This window comes from Planococcus citri, chromosome 2 (genome assembly GCF_950023065.1).
Source record: "Planococcus citri chromosome 2, ihPlaCitr1.1, whole genome shotgun sequence".
NCBI lineage: Eukaryota > Metazoa > Arthropoda > Insecta > Hemiptera > Pseudococcidae > Planococcus > Planococcus citri.
In genome coordinates, this window is record NC_088678.1 from 24,649,148 (window position 1) to 24,673,394 (window position 24,247).

Sequence of the window (24,247 nt, forward strand, 5' to 3'; positions counted from 1 at the left end):
ACGAAAGGAATATCATTTTAAAAAATTTACAAAAACTGCCAACTTTCGAAAGCAATTTATTCAAATAATATCTAGTATAAAATAGTATGTAATTACTAATTAGATATAATCGTCATAAGACAATGAAAACAAAAATGTAGGTACCTTAAACAGGGAAGAATTACAAATACACAACAAAAAAAGCGATACCTAATACTGCAAAGCATTTCACTATCAGAGATTCATGTTCGAGCCATGGCTAGGCAAACTTCATTCGCCAATTGAGGATTTGATAAAAGCATATTTTGCCAAGGTATGGTGACGAAGACTTGAGCAAAGTTTGCCACAATAAAGTTGACCGCTTCACGTTTCAGATCTTCGTGGTGGTGCATATCTGCCAATATAAGAACATTCGTCGCATTCTCGGCTGACAATCCCTTGATTAATTTCTTTGCACACATAATTTTCAATCGACCCAAATCGTATTTATCGGCTGCTGCCAATAATCCTTCGGCTAATTCATCTAAATCATCACATTTCCCGGTGTAAATGTATTTCAACATTGCTTCCACGACTGCTTCATTAATATCCTCAATATCTACTCGATTGAGCTCGCTTTCTTTTGTACTGTGGGTGAACATGGCGCAGAAAACTGGACTACGAGCAGCTAATATAGCCTTATGGGCAGGATACTCCTTACCATTCGCGGAAAGGACAACGTCCGTTAACGTTTGGTTTTTAATTAATGACGCCAAGTTTTCAGAGAGGTTACATTCGGGCATTTTAATATCAAAGTCAAATTGATGAGGACTACTAGAGATATTGTTCATGTCAGAAAACTTCACTTCACAGCTAATCGTCAATGTCCCGTTGTTCAATTGCAACTTGCTTTTGAATTTCGCATCTTTTTTAATGAAATCATTCAAGCCCCATCCAGTGGGATCCAGGTCTGGATGTGAGAATTCCTTAACTTCGAGATATCGCTTGCCTTCTTCTTTATTTTCGCTATTTAAAATAAAAAACGTAATTTTCGCGAATATTTTTTTGCTTTTTTCAAAATTGCTGAATTTATTCAGATAGATATACAGACCGACAGAATCTTTTGCATCGGTTTCGCCGTTAGGATAAAGTCCCAAGTACCAATTAATTTGATTATTCTTAACAGATGGAAACGGAGGTGAACTTATTGGTTTGCCTTTGGCCTCGTGAAAATCGAAATCAGTAATCGTCCAAATGTACTTCGCTTCATCGCAACAGATTTCTGTTACACATCCATTCGATTTGGAAACTGAATCCCGAAGAAACGACCACATGTTGGAATGAACGAAGCAACACAATGAGAATCAATAGAAAAAACGTGCGAAAGAAACGGTCCGATTCTCACAGAACAGAAGACGTATTCACGAATGAATAATTGATTCTTGTTCCAAAGTACTATCCTATCACTGGTCTCCGTTCCATTCAGTCACCTAGAATCAAAAAATTAATCAACACGATTAATTAGCGACATGTCAGTCAGTCAGTGATTTCCCCTCAAATTATAAAGGAATAGTATTTTAATACGTACCTACATGCAAGGTAACTCGGTAGGTATAACACACCCGATAAATTGTGAGGAACGTTATACTTAATTACAACAAGCTCCATACTTGCATTGAAAAAAACATACTGATACAGTAGATGTAGAATGTATTTGAAGAGCTTGGTTCCAAAGTGATCCAAGTCCTAAGACATGGCAAAGATGACCGCGCCCGGGCTCTCTTATCAATTTGGAGGTAAGAAACCAAAAGCAAAAGTTTGATTGGCTGAATGAGGCTGAATGAAGCTGACGTCATGTGAACGCTTAAATATCATTGGCGACAAGTTACCTCCGAATTGATAACAATAAAGTGGCAGGCTCGCAGCCATCTTTTGCCATGTCCCTATTATTTTTGAGTTAGCGATGCCATCTGGTAGTAGACCTTGGTCTGGGAGCGACTATTTCGGTGATTACTGATTTCTTAAATTGTCATTTGGTTGCTTCGTGTTACATCATAGCCAAATTGCATTATTTTTTTTCTGGAACAAATTTTGAAATGAAGGATATTTGATGAAATTTAATTTCCTGCGCGCTAACCATCCAAATTATGAATTTTTTCTACATTTTTTCACGATGTTGTACATTTAGAGCAGACAAATGGCGGGTTTAAAAAGGAAAAAATTGGCACATTAATTTTTTCTTCGGGAATGTGTTCTGATGAACCCCCTGAACTACCAAAAAAAAAACCTACCTTCCTAACCCTGGAGCTAATTTTTTTAGGGGACTAAAACCGGTTCCGATTCATCGTTTTTTGCGATTTACTCCGAAAATATTAGGTTTACGAGAAAAACTACCATGACTAAAAATGTTTCCCTTCAAATTCTCGACAATTTGATACTACGTTCGATACCCATCCCTCAAGAGGGCTGTCTAAAAATAGGGGTGGAAAGAGTGAGTGTTTCAAAAAACGTCAGTCCAATAAATTGATCAAAGTTACCACTTAATATCATTCGTTTTTGCTCAAAATTTTTTTACAGAGTCTACTCATCCAACTTTTAATCAAACCACCATTGATTGATCTTCAACCCTCCCAAGGAGTTACTGGGGGATGCTTGATTTTTCAAGTAACACACAACTGAAGCATATTTGAAAAACGAATCTGGACATGCGATATAACTATCGAATAGTATGACTGTTATCGAGGTCGCTGAATACGAATACCAACTTATTCTCTGGGTCCAACTCCTCAAAGCCCCTCTGTGCCCCAAATAGGGGGTTAAAATTTTGAAAAATCGTGAAAAGTCGAGTGATATATCGAGTGGTATGTTTTCGAGGTCGATGAGTACGAATATGAACTTATTTTTTGTGTCCCACCTCCCAATGTCCTTCATTCAAGTTGGCGTTAAGTATAGTTTAGGTATGAATTGAAGCTGCGTACTTTGTTACCTGGAAGAAGCGTCGGGGGTTCCCAAAAAGGTCCCATAAAACATTGAAAAATGTTGTCCAAATTCTAATTGATGGCATGGTTCGGCGTCATTTTTATAATATGTATATGTACTAGGTATGATTGGGGGGAACTGTTTTTTTTAACCCAAACCGACCATCTTCGAGCGAGAAAAAATGTCTTTAAGGTGGTTTTATCGCCATAAAGCAGTTTTGGAAAAATTAACAGTCGAAAGTGAATAATACACTTCCGCATCGAATTCAAGATTTCAAAGTGGATTTTAAACTCGTTTTTGGTGTCGAAATTTTTTTTTTTAAATTCAGGGTCATTGTGCCAGTTACCGTTACAATTTACATACTGAGTTTCAAATCAGTCACCTACACACAAAGTTTCGAATCAATTGTTTCAACTTTGATAAGCGATTTTCACAGATTATTTTCCAGCGTTGATGACACCATTACTTACTACTGAAATTATCTTTCGATTTCTTGTACATATATACTCGTATATGTGGCTCTCAAATTATTTCTATAGGTAGGTATACCTAATTTCACAGTTTTGTAATGCTTAAAGTGAGTTTTTTACAATTTCATTTCAGTATTGATTCATTTTTCGTAATTTTGCATCTTTTTCCCCCTATAACTGAGCTTTTTTTTGCGATGTTGTGCTCAAGTTTCTCAATGTTTCATCAACTTTCAGTTAGTTTGAACAATTTTTGAGGGAACTTCAACATATTTTCAGGCAATTTTACCGAAATTTTGCTCGAGTTGTGCTAATTTTTTCACCAATTTATGGTAACTTTCAGTAACTGGGAATTTAATTCAACAATAATTTTCATAGTAAGTACTTTCTGCGTATTTCACAAAATTATCGTTAAATTTTGTAAATATTTAATTAGGTAATTTTTCGCAATTGCGTTCGGTGAACTAATGAAAAAAATTCAACATACATGATAATTTTGAGGATTTGAACTCAACTTATCCACACAACCCCCCTCCCCAAATTTGAAATATCTATTCATCTTAATGAACAATATGGGCATGCATGCGACCAATTTTCATTTTTTAATTTACTTTATTTAATAATCCATATGCAGCTACTTGGGCTATAAAGGCTCGCATTTACATATGAAAAACATAATCAACATCAAAATAAATTTTCACTTCAAAAAATAATTGTATGTATTTTAGAAACAGTAAATAATACACAGCGACACCCAATACGATCAATACTAAAAGACATTACTGCATTGAAGCAAATTCAAAAATTCAATATACGTAGCACCTTTACTGAATTAAGGGTTCAATTTATTTTGACTGTAGAAATGAATAAATTATTTGAAATAAAACCCTTGATGTCTAAATAAAAATTAAAACCAAGAAACTTAATTATGACAATAAATACACCCATTATTATAAGAGGTAAATCAAAAATAACCAACTACAGTAGTAAACTACATATCAAAAGTGAGAATACAAAAAGTAAACAAAATATGCATTCGACCACTACGACTTCTAAAAATTCTCGGGTAATATTTACATACTTAATGAAACTTAGATCAATTATAAGACTTGAATATGCCTACCTATTACTGTACCAAAACAATCTAAAACACAAATTGATAAGCAAATAGAATAACAGGGATGGAAATAGTCGATCACCTCGAGTATAAAATTCAATCAAATGTTCGACATTCATCGCTGAGCTATAGCTAAGCACACTTCATCGGCAAGCTCAAAATTTGATCGAATATTCTTCCAGCCTTCCGTACGCAACACTTCGGTAGGTTTCGAAGCGATAAATTTGATCACTTTGTCTTTAAGTTCTTTGACGCCGTGCATATCTGCCAATCCCAAAACACTCGCTGCATTATCAACGGACAATCTTTCGGACAATGTCTTGGCGCACATCATTTTCAATTGACACAAATCGTATTTATCGGCTGCTGCCAATAATCCTTCAGCTAATTCATCCAAATCATTACATTTCCCGGTGTAAATGTATTTCAACATTTCTTCCATGACTGTTTCGTTAATGTCTTCAATATCCACTCGATTGAGCTCGTTTTCTTTTGTACTGTGGGTGAACATGGCGCAGAAAACTGGACTACGAGCAGCTAATACAGCCTTATGGGCCCGATACTCTTTACCATTCACCGAAAGGACAACGTCCGTTAACGTTTGGTTTTTAAATAATGACGCAAAGTTTTCAGAGAGGTTACATTCGGGCATTTCAATACCAAAGTCATATTGATGAGGACCACTCGTGATGTTGTCCATATCAGAAAACTTCACTTCACAACGAATCCTTAATGTGTTATTCAATAGCAACTTGTTTCTAAACTTCTTATCTTTTTTAATGAAATCTCCGAAACCCCAACCACTGATGTCAATGTCAGGATGAGAAAATTCTTTAACGGTGCCGAAAGGTAGCTTGGCTTCTTCTACATTTTCGCTATTTAAAATATGAAACGTAACTTTAGCGAATATTTTTTTGCTGCTTTCAAAACTGCTGAGTTTACTTAGACAGATATACAAACCGACAGAATCTTTTGCATCGGTTTCACCGTTAGGCTGAAGTTCCAAGTACCATTTAATTTGATCATTCTTAACAGATGGAAACGGAGGTGAAAATAAATGCTCGCCTTTGGCCTCGTGAAAATCAAAATCAGTTATCGTCCAAACGCACGTTGCTTCATCGGAATGGATTTCTGTTTTATATCCATTCGATAGGTAACCTGAACCACAAAAACTCGATGACATGTTGAAATGAACGAAGCGCAACACAATGAGAATCAATGGTAATAACGTCCAAGAGAAAGCATCCGATTTTCACAGAACAATTTAGGAATAACTCCGTTCCGTTCAGTCACCTAGAATCAAAAAAAATACCAACACGATTAATTAGCCACATGTTAGTGTTTTTCTCTGAAATTCTAAAGGAATGGTATTTTCAAAAGTTAAATTAGAATTGACATTATTGCGAATGCATTGTGGTGCAATTTTAGTAAAATTAAAAATCGTTTTTTCCTACTCCTTTTCATCAGATGTTATTATTTTTAAATTAGGAAAAATGTACGCCAAATACACGTAGGAAAAGTCGATGATTTCTAATTTTGCTCAAATTGTAATAAATTTATTTGCAGATACATTTCAAATTGGCATGAAGAATTACTAAATAATTTAGACATGAAGTTAAGCTGTGTTCGTCACCTGGAAGGAGTGTCGGGGGTTCCCCCAAAAAGGTGCAATCCGATCTTTTAAATCGAAAATTATAAAACAGAGTGTCTAACAAAATTTCTCCGAAGAAATGCAGTACTTTTACAGTACCTTTTGCATTACCTTATTTTTTTTTTATCCAGCTTACACTGACCCCCCTCCCCCCAAAGGAAAAAACATATTTTTGAACCGGTTGGAATTTGTCGATTTTACAAGTATTAATTTAACAAGTGTTGCCATCTTTTGAGGTACAAAATGAACATTTTTTTTTCTTCAATTTTCACCAATTAATTCATTTTGAGGTTTTTAAAAATTGAAGACGTCATAACAAAAAGGGGTATATATGACACATATGTCCTTTTTGAGACGAATCCATATTGTTATTCTTCAGACCTTCCTCTATCATATGAGACCACCCCCACTTCACAAAGTCGAAAAACCAGTGAGATATCGCCATTTTAAATTTAAAACTGCGAAGTCGATTAAAAATTTATTTTTTCAGAGATAATGGGTTACTCATGGTCGATTTTGTGTTGTCAACCATTATTTACCTGGTCTAAATCTAAAAATTTGCTCAAAAACATTTTTAAATCAATTAAAAAATAATTGGCCAAAAAAACTTGTCTTTTTTGTTTTGTTTTTTTACTCAACATAGCGATCTTTTTTCAGATATAATGGGTTACTCATGGTCGATTTTGTGTTATCAACCATTATTTACCTGGTTTAAATCCAAAAATTTGCTCAAAAACATTTTTAAATCAAAAAAAAAATTGGCCAATTTTTCGCCTCAAAAAAGACATATAATTCGAAATGTTTGAGCGCTTACCGCTCACACACACTTTCCCCCAGACTGATGGTGCATAGCATTTCATATAGTTAGATAGTGGGAAAATAAGATAAAATCGTCACCATGTTCAAATAGGCTATGCACATTTCTAAACTTCACAAGCACTCAAACTTTCAAACAGTTTTTTCTCAAAATACAACTTTCACACATACGTCCTTTTTGCTATGACGTCTTCAATTTTAAATCAATCATTCTGAGAAAAAATACAGTACTTTTCAGGCAAAATGCAGTACTTTGCAGTACTTACAATACCGAGGATTTCAATGCAGTACTTTTACAGTACTTGCAGTACCTGCAGTACCTGTTAGACACCCTGTAAAATTAGTCCAAATACCAATTAATGTTTATTTTGACTAAAAGAAACCGACCACTATCAGGCGAGGAAAATTGAATTTTTCAAAGTGGATTTTGGGGTGATGGAGTGATGTATATCATCAATTTTTGAAAAAATTCACGGTCATTGCGTCAAGTATCTTTATATTCACACTAAGCTTCAATAAATCGGTCACCTACACACCAAGTTGCAAGTCAATCGTCCGCTCATGTGCTCCAAAATCATCATCTGGTCCTTGGAGATGAGGTATTCGCTTAAAAATCAAATTAAGCCGAAATGAACCATGAAAAAATCACAGCTGTGGCATTTCCATACCTACCTATTTTCAAATTCCAAAATCACTCGTTTTTCGATCTGAATAAATTTCATTTTTCAGAGCACTATTTTTTTTGTATAGATACTTCTACTCATATAGCGGTACCTTGGAAAACTTGAGATGAAGGATTTTTTACATTCGAGAAAAGCGTTGCCAGTTCATTAACAATTTTGAACTTTTAAAGGAAATATTTTCAACTTTTTCGGAGGGGGGGGGGAAGTGAGCGGTCCAAGCGAAGTGAGGGCGCGAGCTGGGGGTTGGGGCTGCGGAGCGCCCTAGTACATATTTTCTAATTAACCTCCATCAACCGGTAGCAATAATTCAACAGACGAAATTTGAAAAATTTTATAAGAAGAGGTTTTGATGTAATTCGTACCTATGTATCTACTTTTAGTTGGGAATCGGGAAATTTCTCTTTATTGGATTTTCAGATTTCTAATTAGGCACTTAAACAAAAAATGAATCAAAACATCAGCGTTTTAAAAGAACTTATTTTCAAAAAAATTACAAGAACTGCCCTTCAGGCTTCAATGAAAATTTTTTTCCAAGAATCTATGTACATATGTACATCAAGACGTAACGTTATACGTACCGAGAGAAATTAATTATCATCAAACACCATCGGATAATACGTAAAGAAAAATCTCGCGTGAATTTTCGATTTTGAAAAAAATTCATCTCAAAATCAAAGTTTAGAAACAATTTTACAGACGAGAGGGTAATACTTATTTAAAATTCAACGCGACATTTCAACACTGTTTCAAGTGGAAAAATCATATATTACGAGTATTTTTGAGGAAATCGGGAGTTCTACAGCTAATGTAAAACTGTAGAATGTAGTGATAATCACGTAAGTAGTCGAAATTCTTGCTATTGAACAGCTCCCGAACATTGAAAACAAATAAAACAATCGACAGTGATTCCTAAAAACGTTTAGGAAGCGAAACCTTCTGAAATTTGTTGTCTAGAGATGAGGGTGGGTTGTGGTCACTAGATTAGGTGGTTCGCGTAAAATATAGGTAAAAATCACTGCATGAAATAATTAAGAAATCAAATCACCAACTTCCAATTTAATAATATCACTTGTATATTGTACTGAAATCATCATAAGACGACAGTTCTCATAAGTTGTACTAAATAGGCATTTTCTTCAATAATATTAATTTTTAAATCTACCATTAAAATTAAAATATTTATAATAATAATGCTGCTGGGTACTTATAACCTGATAAATACGTAATTGTATTATTTTGAAAACAAAATTTTCAACGAAAATTACACCAATTAGGTAAGTACACAATCAAATTATAGGTAACAAATAAAGATATCTATTATCCATGTACATACTCGTAGCTATTATATCAAATTGAAACAGAACAAAACAATAAAGTAGTGATAATATTGCGAAGTAGGTATTTCACAATCAAAAATTCATTTACTTAACCCTCAAATGACACACTTATATTTTTTTCAAGATTTTCTTGTACTGGACTGACGAGTGACTTGATATCATGGCTACCTGATACATGTGCGTAAATGTTCACCCTTTCATTTGACATGTTTGACACATTGCCTACTTTCATATTTTAAGGGGCAAAATTTTTTGAAAAAAAAATACAATTTTTTCATATTTTGTGATAATTTTTCGTAGCCAATCGACAGCGACTGGAATAAAACTACCGCCTGGTAAATATTTATGTATCCATGCTCTACTAATTTATGTACAACAACTTGCCTATTCTTCTCATTTAAGGGGCAAAAAATTCAAAAATAATTATTATTTCACTCGTTTTAAAAAATTTCTGCCCCTTAAAATAAAAAAGTATGCAATATGCTCAACAGCGGAATTGAAGCGCAAGACATACACACACATGTACCAATAGTCGTTCCCACCCGAGCACTCTTTCCTTCCAGCGTAACGCATCGAAAAAACTGGTGTGGTGAAATTCACCACCTTGTGCCATTTAAGGGTTAAGAGCAACAGCTTGGCAAACTTCAGTCACTAACTGAGGATTCGATAAAATTATATTTCGCCAACCTACAGTGTTCAAGACTTGAGCAAAGTTGGCTACAATAAACTTAATCGTTTTACGATTCAGATCCTCGTGGTGGTGCATATCCGCCAATATAAGAACATTCGTTGCATTTTCGACTGACAATCCCTCGATTAATTTCTTCGCACACATAATTTTTAATCGACCCAAATCGTATTTATCGGCTGCTGCCAATAATCCCTCGACCAATTCGTCTGAAACTTCACATTTTCCGGTGTAAACGTATTTCAACATTTCTTCCACGACCGCTTCGTTAATATCCACAATTTCTACACGATTGAGCTCGCTTTCTTTTGTGCTGTGTTTGAACATGGCACAGAAAACCGGACTACGAGCAGCCAATACAGTCTTGTGGGCAGGATACTCCTTACCATTCACGGAAAGGACAACGTCCGTAAACGTTCGATTTTCAAAAAAGGATGCGAAGTTTTCAGAGAGGTCACATTCGGGCATTTCAATACCAAAGTCATATTGATGAGGACCAGTCGTGATATTGTCCATATCAGAAAACTTCACTTCACAACGAATCCTTAATGTGTTGTTCAATAGCAACTTGTTTCTAAACTTCTTATCTTTTTTAATGAATTCTCCGAAACCCCAACCACTGATGTCAATGTCGGGATGAGAAAATTCTTCAACGGTGCTGAAAGATCGCTTGGCTTCTTCTTTATTTTCGCTATTGAAAATGATAAATGTGGGTTTCGCGAATATTTTTTTGCTGTTTTCAAAACTGCTGAGTTTACTCAAACGGATGTACAAACCGACAGAATCTTTTGCATCGTTTGTACCGTTAGGATAAAGTTCCAAGTACCATTTAATTTGATCATTCTTAACAGATGGAAACGGAGGTGAAAATAATTTTTCGCCTTTGGCCTCGTGAAAATCAAAATCAGTTACCGTCCAAACGCACATTGCTTCATCGGAATGGATTTCTGTTTTATATCCATTCGATAGGTAATCTGAACCACAAAAACTCGATGACATGTTGGAATGAACGAAGCAACACAATGAGAATCAATAGTTATAACGTCCAAGAGAAAGCATCCAATTTTCACAGTACAATTTACGAATAACTCCGTTCGGTTCAGTCACCTAGAATCATAAAAATTACCAACACGGTTAATTAGCCACATGTTATTATTATTTTTTTTTAAATCTTAAGGAATAGTATTTTCAAAAGTTGAATTAAAATTGACATAATTGCGAATGCATAATATGCAATGCAATTTCAGCGAAATTAAAAATCTTTTTTTCCTACTCATCTTAATCAGATGTGATCATTTTTCAACTTAAGGAAAAATGTAGGCCCACTCACTACAGGTAGGAAAACTCAAAGATTTCTAATTTTGCTGAAATTGTAATAAATTTATTCATTTGATGCATTTCAAATTAACATTAAGTAGGTACTAAATAGTTTAGACATGAAGTTGAGCTGTGCTGGTCACCAAGAGGGCACTAAAAAAAAAAACCAATAAAAATTACTATTTCAGTACAGTAACCGGATCCAATCAAAAAATAATAGTGATTTTTACTCAGCCAAAAAATACATTTTACTATAGAATTAGGTAAAATTTATTACTCTCATAGTAAAATTTACTAATCTCATAGTAAAAATCGCAATATTTTTGAATGGGATCCGGTTACTGTATGAAATAGTAAAAATTATCCATAATTTTTTTTTCCGTGGGGGTGTCGGGGTCGGGGGTTCTCAAAAAGGCGCACTCCGATTTTTTAAACAGAAAATTATAGAAATTAGTCCGAATTCCAAGTAATAGTTTACTTCAGCGTCATTTTGAATTTATGTATTGGGAGAAAATTAGTCACATAGGTACACCTACACACCAAGTTTCAAACCAATCGCACGCTCATGTGCTCCGAAGTCACCATTTGGTACCTACTTCGAGATGAAGTATTAGATATTCGCTTAAAAATCAAATTAAGCTTTAATAAACATAGAAAATCACATTTGTGGCATCTCCATATTTTCAATTCTAAAATAAAACGTTTCTCAATCTCAATAATCTTTTTTTTCAGGGAGCATTGAGAACATAATGACGAGTGCTCAGAATATAAAACAATGGAATTCACTTCACTTCAGTCCTATTTTGAAAATCTACAAAGTAGGAATTTCTATAATGAGCAATCAGTTTGCGTATAGCTCTCCTCGTGAAAAACGATTTTTTTTTGTATTACTCATAGCAGTACCATAGTGAAAATGAACCTTTTCTTCCATCACAATCAGTTCAGAAACATATTTTATTTTTTAATTAATCTTTAATAATGAGCAGCAATAATTCAACAGGCAAACGTTGAAAGATTTTATAAGAAGTAGAAGAGGTTTTGATGTAATTCACACCTACTTTGAAGTGGGAATAAAGAAAATTTTTTATTCCTAATTAGACACATAAATAAAAAATGAATCAAAATAACAACTTTTTAAATAAACTTCATTTCAAAAACATTACAAAAACTGCCCTTCAATGAAAAATATTTTTCAAGTATCTACATCAAAACGTAACGTTATAGGTACCGAAAGAAATATAATTATTATTAAGCACCATAGATAATGCAAAAAAATCTCACGTGAGGTTTCGATTTCGAGAAAACTCATTTCAAAATCAAAGTTCAGAACCAATTTACAGAAGAAAGGTAATACCTATCTAAAATTCAAAACGACATTTCAACACCGTTTCAAATGGAAAAATGATAATTATATTATTGAGGAAATGGAGATTTCTATGGCTGATGTGAAAATGTAGATAATTAGGTACGTAGCACGTGCGTTGTTGAAATTCTTGTAATTGAACAGCCCAAAACATTGACACAGTGTGATTCCTAAAAAAGTTTAGGAAGCGAAACCTTCTAAAATTTGTTCTCTGGGGGTGAGGGTGGGTCGTGGTCGCTAAATTCGGTGATTCGCGTAAAATATAGATAAAAATTACTGTACGAAATAAATAAGAAATCGTCAACTTCCGATTCAATATTATCAATGGTAGGTAGGTATGTAATTAAAATCATCATAAGACAACATTCGATCGTTTTCATAAGTTGTACTTACATATGTACTACTACTTGTACTAAATAGGCATTAGGTAGGTATACTTTTTCACATTTTTTTTTTCAGTAACATCAATTTTTTAATCAATCATTACATTACAATATTTATAAATTATGCTGTTAGGTCTTACCTTATAATCTAATAAGTAGGCACGTATCTAATTGTATTATTTTGAAAACAAGATTTTTAACGAAACTTACAAAAAATTACAATCAAATTATAGGTATTAGGTACAAAAAGATAATATCTATTATCTAATGTCCACACATATTATATGTATTGAATTGAAACAGAACAAAACGACTTGTGAAAAAAAATGTAGGTAAACATGGGAGAATTACATTACAAAAGTACTTATTGATAATACTGCGAAGTAGGTATTTTCCTATCAGAAATTCATTCACTTGAGAGCAACAGCTTGGCAAACTTCAGTCACTAATTGAGGATTCGATAAAAGCATATTTTTCCAACCTACAGTGTTCAAGACTTGAGCAAAGTTAGCTACAATAAACTTGATCGTTTTACGATTTAGATCTTCGTGGTGATGCATATCCGCCAATATAAGAACATTCGTTGCATTCTCGAATGACAATCCCTTGATTAATTTCTTTGCACACATAATTTTCAATCGACTCAAATCGTATTTATCGGCTGCTGCCAATAATCCTTCGGCCAATTCATCTAAATCATCACATTTCCCGGTGTAAATATATTTCAACATTTCTTCCACGACTGCTTCGTTAATATCCACAATATCTACACGATTGAGCTCGTTTTCTTTCGTGCTATGTTTGAACATGGCGCAGAAAACCGGACTACGAGCAGCCAATACAGTCTTGTGAGCATGAAAATCTTTACCATTCACGGAAAGGACAACGTCTGTTGACGTTTGACTTTCAAAAAACGATGCGAAGTTTTTAGAGAGGTCACATTCGGGCATTTCAATGTCACAGTCACATTGATGAAAACTTGTAGTGAGACCTTTCATATCAGAAAACTTCACTTCACAGCGAATCGTCAATGCATTGTTCAATAGCAACTTGTTTCTAAAGTAATCATCTTTTTTAATGAATTCTGGGATGCACCAACCACCCTGTGTGATTTCAGGATGAGAGAATTCTTTGACATTCGTTGTATCCTCGTATTCTTCTCCATTTTTTTTGTTCAGAATAGAAAAAGAAGTTTTCGCAAATATTTTTTTAGTGCTTTCCAAACTGCTACATCTACTTAAATGTAGATACAGACTAATGGAATCATTTGCATCGGTTTCGCCGTTAGGATGAAGTCCAAAGCACCATTTAACTTGATTATTTTTCACAGATGAAAACGAAGGTGAAAATAATCGTTCGCCTTTGGCCTCGTGAAAATCGAAATCTTCAATCGTCCAAACGTACCTTGCTTCATCGGAGTGGATTTTTGTTTTACTTCCATACGATTGGCAATCTGAATCACAAAAACCCGAAGACATGTTGAAGTTAAGTTACCTAGAATCAAAAAAATCATCAACACGATGAATTAGCGACATCATGTAAAAGTTTTTCTCTCAAATTCTAAAGGTATAGGTATATGGTATTTTCAAAAGTTGAATGAAAATTTACTTATGTAATTGCGAATACATAATGGTGCAATATCAGCGAAATTAAAAATTATTTTCTCTTACTCCTTTTCATCAGATGTGATTATTTTTCAATTAGGAGTAATGTACGCCTACTCACTACAGGTAGGTACATAGGAAAAATCGACGATTTCTAATTTTGCTGAAATTGTAATACATTTATTTATTTGACGTACCTTGTGGGGTGGAGCTTAAGGGGTATATCAATAAATTCACCAAATATGACCTTGTGATATATCAAAATATATGTTTTTTGACCGAATTGTCCTTCAATGTGAAAAATATTGCCATTATTGAATTCTGCGGCCCAAAAAACATATATTTTGATATATCACAAAGCCATATTTGGTGAATTTATTGATACACCCCTTTAAGCCCCACCCACCAGAAAATGAAATTTTTTAAAATTTTCGGCGCCTAAAAATCATCTTAGTCATAGAGCATTTCGTTAAACTACTTGAAAATAATTTTTAACCCGATTTTATAGCTTTATTTTATGAGAATTTAGCCCAAAAACATAAAATTTGCGAAACTTGCCCCCTCTTTGGCTCAGTCTGGCGGGGCTTTGGCAGCACTTACGGGTCGGCAGACCTGTATATTCGGATTCAGCGAGAAAAATGCTATAATTTGGCACCAATTTGGGCCATCAATATTATTTCTCTCGGACGAAAGTTCAGAAAAATTGTGAATTTTCGAGCTTTCGCTGAACTTTAAAGCAGCAATTGTGAATTGGCAGACCGAGTGCTTTTAAAATAGGGGTATGTATACTAACTTTTGAGACCAGTCCCAGCTTTCAGTTATTTGGGTGCAATCGCAGTAGGTATATATAGCTCTTCAAGCTCTTGGACTTGCTCTAAAAAATCGTTAGCCGAAATGAGCCGAGAAAATCCCATCTGTGTGGCATTTCCATATTTTGAATTCCAGAATGAAACGGTTTTCAATCTGAATAAATTTCATTTTTCAGGGAACAATGAGAACATAATGACGAGTGCCCAGTATGTAAAACATATTTTATAGAATTCACTTCAATCCTATTCTGAAAACCTGCAAATTTGTAGGAATTTCTGTAGGTATGTGTAATGAGAAATCAGTTCGCGTTTAGCTCTCCTTAAGAAAAAATTATTTCTTAGTACGTAGGTATGTACTTCTCCCCATACAGCGGTAGCGTAGTGAAAATGAGCTCTTTCTTCCATCATAAGTTCAAAAACATATTTTCTAATAAACCTTTATCAACAGGCAGAAAATAATGCTACAGGCGAACTTTGAAAAATTCACACCTAGGTATGTACTTTGAGTTGGGAATCGGGGTACTCCACTTAATGAATTTTTTAGCTTCAATGAAAAATATTTTTCAAGATTCTACATCAAGACGTAACTTGATAGGAAAGTACCGAGAGAAATGAATTATCACTAAGCACCATCGGATAATGCAATGAAATCTCACGTGAGTTTTCATTTTTGAAAAAATTCATTTCAAAATCGAAGTTCAGAAACAATTTACGGAAAAAAGGGTATAATACATAAATTTAAAATTCAACACGACATTTCAACACTGTTTCAAATGGAAAAATCATAAATAGGTAATTATTTTTATGAGGAAATCGCTATTCCTATAGATAGCAAAATGTAAAAATGTAGATGATTTACGTATTTGTAGTTGAAATTCTTGTAATTGAATAGCTCCAGAACATTGAAAACATCAACGCAGTGATTACTAAAAAAAGTTTAGAAAGTTTCACTTTCTAAAATTTGTTCTCTGGGTATGAGGGAGAGGGTGGGTGGTGATCGCTAAATTAGATGGTTCACGTAAATTATAGAAATAATTACTGCAGTATGAAATAAATAAGAAATCGTCAACATTCCAAAGCAATTCATTCGCATAATATCACTAGTACATAGATAAGTAATTAAATCAGTCATAAAACAAGATTCGTTTTCATAAGTTGTACTAAAGAGGCATTAAGTATACTTTTTCTCATTTTTTTCTTCAATAGACTAATATTAATTCTTAAATCTACCATTGAACTATAGATAATATTTAAGTATAATAGAGCTGTTAGGTACCTACTTATAATCTAATACGTATGTAATTGTATTATTTTGAAAACAAGATTTTAAACGAAACTTACAAAAATGATAATCAAATTATAGGAACAAAATAATCCATCATCGATGTACTAATTATTGAATTAAAAAAAACGACTTGTGAAAAAACAAAAATGTCAACACGGAACAATCACATTACAAAAGTAGTGATACTTCTTGACAAACTTCAGTCACCAGTCGAGGATTCGATGAAAGCCTATTTTGCCAACCTGCAGTGTTCAAGACTTTAGCAAAGTTGGCTACCACAAACTTGATCGCTTCACGTTTCAGATCTTCGTGGTGGTGCATATCTGCCAATATAACAACATTCGTTGCATTCTCCACTGACAATCCCTCGATTAATTTCTGTGCACACATAATTTTCAATCGACCCAAATCGTATTTATCAGCTGCTGCCAATAATCCCTCGACCAATTCGTCTGAAACTTCACATTTCCCGGTGTAAATATATTTCAACATTTCTTCCACGACTGCTTCGTTAATATCCACAATATCTACACGATTGAGCTCGTTTTCTTTCAAGTGATGTGAAAACATAGCGCAGAAAACTGGACTACGAGCAGCTAATACAGCCTTATGGGCAGGATAATCTTTACCATTCACGGAAAGTACAACGTCCGTTAACATTTGGTTTTTAATTAATGCTGCATAGTTTTCAGAGAGGTCACATTCGGGCAATTTAATTCCACTACCACAAAAACTTCTTATATCAGAAAACTTCACTTCACAGCGAATCGTCAATGTATTGTTCAATAACAATTCGTCTCTAAAGTATCTATCTTTTTCAATGAAATCATCGATGCCCCAACCAGAGTCCTCAATGTCAGGATGAGGATATTCACGAATGACGACAAATTGCTCTAATGTTTCTTTATTTTCGTTATCTAAAACAAGAAATATAGCTTCCGCGAATATTTTTTTGTTTTTTTCCAAACTGCTGAGTTTACTTAAAAACAGGGACAAACCGATATAATCTTTTGCGTCAGTATCGCCGTTAGGTTGAAGCTCCAAGCACCATTTAACTTGATTATTCTTAACAGATGGAAACGGAGGCGAAAATAATGCTTTGCCTCTTGCCTCGTGAACATTGAAATCAGTAATCGTCCAAACGTACCTTGCTTCATCGGAATGGGTTTTTCTTTTACATCCATTCGTTTGGCAATCTGAATTACAAAAACTCGAAGACATTTTGAAATGAAGGAAGCAAGACAATGAGAATCAATAGGAAAAACGTGCGAGAGAAACTATCCAATTTCCACAGAAGTATTTACGAATAAATATTGTTGCTTGTTCCGAAATACCAGCCACTGGTCCCCGTTCTGTTCAGTCACCTAGAATCAAAAAAATTATCAACGCGATGAATTAGCGACATGTTAGTGTTTTTCTCTCAAATAAGTAGGTACTAAAGTAATAGTATTTTCTAATGCTGAATAGAAATTTACAGAATTACGGTCGCATAATGCTGTAATTTCAGCGAAATTACGTAGATATCGTTGATTTTTTCTTACTGCATTTCATCAGACCTGATTATTTTTCAATTAGGAAAAACGTACGCCTATTCTGCACTACCAGATAGAAAACTCGAAGATTTCTAATTTTGCTGAAATTGTAATACATGATTATAGACACTGTACCTGTGCCCTCCGGGGAAGACGCCGAACTGAAGGCAACGGGGAAAAGGGACGGTAGTAATATCTTGTGTCATGCCAATTTCTCCCGCTGAGTGCTCTTGGCTGCGCTGTACCTATACTTCAGTTTGCAGGCAACGAGGAAGAGGGACGGTAGTGATACTTTTTGTAGGGACACTTTCTCCCGCTGGATGCTTTTAGCTGCGCTGTACTTTGCATGGTACTTCGTTCAAGAATTCGACACCAGCGCAGCCAAGAGCACCCAGCGGGATAAATAAATTGGCATGACCACACATAGTTTAGCCAATATGGCCGCTAGTTCGTTGTCTTCCCCCAGGGCCCAGGTACAGTGTCTATATACATGATGTATTAATTCAAGTTGACATTAAGTGGTTTGGATATGAGTTCAAGCTGCGTTTGTTACCTAGATACTCGTAGAAGGGGCGTAGGGGGTTCCCAAAAAAGCCCAATACAATTTTCTGAATTAAAATCACACAATATAAATCATTGATGAATTTGGTCAAATTCCAGTATGTAAGTATATTGAGAGAACAAATTAATTTTTCGACCAAAACCAACCACCTTTAGGTGGAAAAAAAACGCCTTTACAGACGATTTTATCGCTTTGAAGCAGTATAGCCATTACTCAGAACGTTATGGAAAATTTACCGGTCGAAAGAAACAAAATACACTTCCGCATTAAATTCAAGTAGAGATGTGCACTTTTCAGAAAAGTAATTTTGGTGAAATGAAAAGTGAGAAGTTCATTGAAAAGTGTGAAAAGTTGTGAAAAGTAAATCGTGTGAGTCTCATTTTAAAGCTTTCTGTAAGAGATTCAAATTGATGTATTTTTTGCCTATCTAAAACACACGAAAAAACAAAATCATTTTTTTCACCTACTTAATCGAATAGTGGTAGTTTTGAGCCTTTCTAGAGCCTCTAACATTTTTGGGTTGTTCAGTTTTGAAAAAAATGTTGTAAAAATTTTAAAAATGGGTGCTGAATTGCGAAGGGGGAGGAGTGGAGAGAGTGAAACTTGATATTTGACTTCATCAATGAGGTCAATGATCTCTGATGAGTAAATTGATTGGTCACTCGCTTTTTTTTTTTTTTTAGTAAAAACTGAAAAGTGAAATGAAAAGTAGGAACTTTTCTTTTCAACTTTTCATTGAAAGACAAGTACTTTTCACTTTTTACACTGCACATCTCTAAATTCAAGTTTTCAAAGTGGATTTTGAACTCGTTTTTAGTGTCAAAAAAATTTGATAAAACGTCAGGGTCATTGTGTCAGTTATCGTTACATTCACACAGAGTTTCAAATCTACACACAAAGTTTCGAATCAATTATTGTTTCAACTTTGATAAGCGATTTTTACAGATTATTTTCCAGCGTTGATTACAGTATTATACCACTGAAATTATTCATCATTCAAATGATTTCTATGTTACCTAATGTTACAGTTTTTATAATGCTTGAAGTGATTGTTTCACAATTTCACTTCATTTCAGTACCTATTGATTTATTTTTCGTTGTTTTGCACATTTCCCCCCCCCCCCAATAACTTGGCTTTTTTACGATATTGTGGTCAATTTTCACAATGTTCAATCAATTTTCGGCCAGTTTAAACAATATTTGTGGTAGGTACTTCAATCAATTTTCAAGTAATTTAACCAAAGTTTTGCTTAAATGATGCTAATTTTCTCACCAATTGATGGTAACTTTCAGTAAAAGGTACTTTCCGCATTTTTCACAAAATTATCATTTAATATTGTAAATATTTGATTAATTTTTGGCAATTGCGTTTATTTTTTGGACAAAAGGATGACTTTTTGATGGCTTTGATGACCTCAGGTAGACACATTGATAATTGAAGAGAAAAAACACGAGTAAACGAATGAAAAAAATCAAATTAACAGAAATAATTATGATTATTTCCAGGATTTAAACTTAATTTGCAGATCAATTTCAATAATGTTGCAATAGCTAAGAATTTTCAAGCATAATGAATGATTTAATGAGCAACTGCAAAAATGTAGACAATTTGTTGAAATTTTGTTTCATTATTGAACTGCTCCAGAACTTTGAAGTTTGAAAACATAGACACAAAAAAATTCAGGAAGAAAAACATTCTGAAAGTCTTTATTCAGCAAGTATTGAGGACTCTGAATTAGATGATGGTTCGAGTACAATATAATACTGCATGAAATAAAAATACATTATCACTAGAATAGGTAGGAATGTGATTGGAAAACGTCACAAAAAAATGTCGTTCTCATAATTTGCACTGAATATTATAATTTTTCTTTATTAGAGAGAGACAAAACAGATGATATGCTATTATTGGTTTATACGTCTTAATTATTTCACTAGAAAACATAATTGAAAGAAACAAAATATTAACTAGAAAAAACGAATTAATAGCTAAGTACGAGTACAATTATGGAAAAATTAAATTATACAAAAAAAGTGATAATGGTAGTACAGCGAAGTACGAGTAATGAGCAGTTCACCACGACGTGAGATTCATTTACGAGCAATGGCTTGACAAACTTCATTCGCCAATTTAAGATTTGATGAAAGATTTTCTAACCAGGCTTCAGTGTTCAAAACTTCAGTACAGTTGGTAACAATAAACTTGATCACTTGATGTTTTAGGTCTTCAAAATGATGCATATCGGCCAATATAAGAACATTCGTTGCATTCTCAATTGACAATCTCCTGATTAGCTTCTTTGCACATATAATTTTCAATCCACACAAATCGTATTTATCGGCTGCTGCCAATAATTCTTCGGCCAATTCATCCGAATCATCGCATTTCCCGGTGTAAATGTATTTCAACATTCCATCCATAACAGCTTCATTAATATCCTCAATATCTACTCGATTGAGCTCGTTTACTTTCGTAGTGTGGGTGAACATGGCGCAGAAAACTGGACTACGAGCCGCCAATATAGTCTTATGGGCAGGATACTCTTTACCATTCACGGAGAGGATAACGTCCGTTAACGTTTGATTTTCAAATAAGGATGCAATGTTTTCAGACAGGTTTCATTCGGGCATTTCAATATCAATGTCACGTTGATGAGGACTACTAGTGATATTGTTCATATCAGAAAACTTCACTTCACAGCGAATCGTCAATGTATTGTTCAACAGCAACTTGTTTCTAAACTTCTCATCTTTTTTAACGAATTCTTTGAAGCCCAAACCAATTTTCTTAATGTCAGGATGAGAAAATTCCTTAACGGTGTCGAAAGATCGCTCGGCTTCTTCTTCATTTTCGCTATTTAAAATAAGAAACGTAGCTTTCGCGAATATTTTTTTGCTGTTTTCAAAACTGCTGAGTTTATTCAAACGGATGAACAAACTGACAGAATCTTTTGCATCGGTTTTACCATTCGGATAAAGTTCCAAGTACCATTTAACTTGATTATTCTTAACAGATGAAAACGGAGGTGAAAATAATCGTTCGCCTTTGGCCTCGTGAAAATCGAAATCTTCAATCGTCCAAACGTACCTTGCTTCATCGGAATGGATTTTTGTTTTACTTCCATTTGGTTGGCAATCTGAATCACAAGAACCCGAAGACATGTTGAAATGAAGGATGCAAGACAATGAGAATCAAGTAGAAACGTGCGAGATAAAAAATCCGATTTTCACAGAAGTAAAAATATTGTTTTCTGTTCCGAAGTACTAGCCTATCACTGGTCTCCGTTCCGCTCAGTCACCTAGAATCAAAAAAAATATCAATACCATTGATTAGCGACATGTTAAATTTTCCCCTAAAATTCTAAAGAAATTGTATTTTCAAAAGTTAAATGCAAATTGACATAATTGCGAATGCCTAATAGTGCACTTTCAGCCAATTTGGGGCCATTGCGTCAATTATCTTTATATTCATTATTCACACTAAAAGCTTCATATCAGTCATCTATACACACCAAGTTTCAAATCAATCTTCGGTTTATGTGCTCCAAAGTCATCATTTGGACCTTGAAGATGAGCTATTATTCGCTTAAAAATCAAATTAAGCTTTAACGAACCTGGAAAATCACATTTGTGGCATTTCCATATTTTGAATTCCAGAATAAAAAGTTTTTTAATCTGAATAAATTTCATTTTTCACGGAACAATGAGAAGCTAATGACGAGTGCCCAGTATGTAAAACTAAGGAATTCACTTCAGTCCTGTCCTATTTTGAAGACCTGCAAATTTGTAGGAATTTCTATAACGAGCAATCAGTTCGCGTTTAGCTCTCAAGAAAAATTGATTTTTTGTACGTACTTCTACTCATATAGCGGTACCGTAGTGAAAATGAGCTCTCTGTTCCATCATAAGTTCAAAAACAATATATTTTACGATCAACCTTTATCAACAGGCAGAAATCATGCAACAGGCGAACTTTTAAAAACTTTATAAAAAGAGTTTTTGATGTAATTCATACCTGCTTTGAGTTGGGAATCGGGAAATTCCTCTTTTAATGAATTTTTTGATTACTAATTAGACACTTAATCAAAAAATAAATCAAAATGTCAACGTTTTAAGGAACTACATATCAAAAAAATTACAAAAACCACCCTTCAATGAAAAATATGTATTTTCCAAGAATCTACACCAAGACGTAACGACGTAACGTTCCTATTAGGTAAGTATTATAGGTACCCAGCAGAATCAATTATCATTAAGCACCATCGGATAATACAAAAAGTCTCGTGAGTTTTCGATTTTGAAAAAAATGCATTTCAAAATCAAAATTCAGACACAATTAACGGACGAGAGGGTAACATTTAAAATTCAACACTGTTTCAAATGGAAAAATCATATGTTTTCGAGGAAATCGATATTCCTATAGTAGAGCAGGCAAATAGCGGTTTTAAAAAGGAAAAAATTGGCACATAAATTTTTTCTTCGGGAATGTGTTCAGATGAACCCCCTGAACTACCAAAAAAAAACCCGAACCTCCTAACCCTGGAGCTAATTTTTTTAGGGGGCTAAAACCGGTTCCGATTTACGTTTTTTGCGATTTACTCCGAAAATATTAGGTTTACGAGAAAAACTACCATGACTAAAAATGTTCCCCTTCAAATTCTCGACAATTTGACACTACGCTCGATACCCATCCCTCAAGAGGAGTGTCTGAAAAAAAGGGTGGAAAGAGTAGGTGTTTGAAAAAAAGTCAGTCCAATAAATTGATCAAAGTTACCACTTAATATCATTCGTTTTCGCTCAAATTTTTTTTACAAAGTCTACTCACCCAACTATTAGTCACACCACCATTGATTGGTCTTCATCCCTCCCAAGGGGTTGGTGGGGGATGCTTGGTTTTTCAAGTAACACACAACTGAATCATATATTTGAAAAACGAATCTGGACATGCAATATATCGAATGGTATGTTTTCGAGGTCGCTGAATACGAATACCAACTTATTTTCTGGGTCCAACTCCTCAAAGCCCCTCTGTGCCCCAAAAAGGGGGTTAAAATTTTGAAAAATCGTGAAAAGTCGAGTGATAATATCGAATGGTATGTTTTCGAGGTCGCTGAGTACGAATATGAACTTGTTTTTTGTGTCCCACCCCCCCATGTTCCTCTGGGCCCCAACAAGGGGGTCAAAATTTCAAAAAATCATCAAAAAGTCGAGTGATATACCTATCAAATGAAATGTTTTTGAGGTCGCCATGCAGGCGCAAATATGAACTTATTTTTGGGTCACACCCCACATCCCTCTGTACCCAAAAAAGGGGCTAAATTTTGAAAAATCATGGGAAGTAGAGTTATATATCGAATGGTGTGTTTTCGGGATTCTATTTTGACATTTTTTATCAATTTATGAGTTTTTTCAGCAAAAAAAGAAACATTATAAGTAAATGATTAATTTCATTTAAATTTCCCATGAAAATATAATTCGAGTGGCACGTAAGAACCTAGACAAAATTTAAAAATCGAAATTAGTTGGATGATTATACATTTTATTTAAATGAAATTCGACAACACAGTGAAAGTCCTAGTTCCATTTTATTTTCTATTGAAAAATAATCAAAACCTGCAGGTAGGTGAGTGAGCGTTTTAAAGAAAAATCTTGAGATTTAAAATGTTTTCTTTGCAAAATGAGCGTTCAAACGTTTT

The 24,247-nt window shown here is 34.2% G+C and overlaps 4 protein-coding genes across 10 annotated transcripts in view; all 4 read right to left on the bottom strand.

Moving 5' to 3' along the window:
• Positions 1-24,247, bottom strand: part of LOC135835117 (speckle-type POZ protein B-like) — a 203,234-nt gene that overhangs the window by 39,926 nt on the left and 139,061 nt on the right. The window contains exon 2 of one of the 6 annotated variants that reach the window (XM_065349234.1): positions 4,105-5,814. The exons of 2 other annotated variants lie outside the window; for them this stretch is intronic. In XM_065349234.1, the coding sequence (XP_065205306.1) occupies positions 4,637-5,704 (1,068 nt within the window). In that variant the 5' untranslated portion in view covers positions 5,705-5,814 and the 3' untranslated portion in view covers positions 4,105-4,636. Of the gene's footprint in view, positions 1-4,104; positions 5,815-8,740; positions 10,804-12,657; positions 14,254-16,239; positions 17,822-24,247 lie in introns of those variants that run through there. 3 more of the 6 variants (XM_065349229.1, XM_065349235.1, XM_065349240.1) reach the window with 3 other exon arrangements.
• On the bottom strand, positions 49-1,746 carry LOC135833673 (speckle-type POZ protein B-like). Of its 2 annotated transcripts, none has more exons than XM_065347437.1 (2): positions 1,551-1,746; positions 49-1,448 (listed from the first exon to the last, which is right to left on the bottom strand). In XM_065347437.1, the coding sequence occupies exon 2, from the start codon at positions 1,290-1,292 to the stop codon at positions 222-224; it is 1,071 nt and encodes a 356-aa protein (XP_065203509.1). In that variant the 5' UTR covers positions 1,293-1,448; positions 1,551-1,746; the 3' UTR covers positions 49-221. The 2 variants fall into 2 exon arrangements, with proteins under 2 accessions (XP_065203509.1, XP_065203508.1); XM_065347436.1 differs by having other exon boundaries at positions 1,547-1,746.
• LOC135834026 (speckle-type POZ protein B-like) lies at positions 20,643-21,041 on the bottom strand. The gene has a single exon (XM_065347865.1). The coding sequence runs from the start codon at positions 21,039-21,041 to the stop codon at positions 20,643-20,645; it is 399 nt and encodes a 132-aa protein (XP_065203937.1).
• On the bottom strand, positions 21,171-21,713 carry LOC135834027 (TD and POZ domain-containing protein 1-like). Its single transcript, XM_065347866.1, has one exon. The coding sequence runs from the start codon at positions 21,711-21,713 to the stop codon at positions 21,171-21,173; it is 543 nt and encodes a 180-aa protein (XP_065203938.1).

Bases quoted from the DNA above. Each gene is read 5' to 3' on its own strand.
- LOC135834027 (XM_065347866.1), bottom strand. From the start codon at position 21,713: ATGTCTTCGGGTTCTTGTGATTCAGATTGCCAACCAAATGGAAGTAAA.
- LOC135833673 (XM_065347437.1), bottom strand. From the start codon at position 1,292: ATGTGGTCGTTTCTTCGGGATTCAGTTTCCAAATCGAATGGATGTGTA.
- LOC135834026 (XM_065347865.1), bottom strand. From the start codon at position 21,041: ATGTTCACCCACACTACGAAAGTAAACGAGCTCAATCGAGTAGATATT.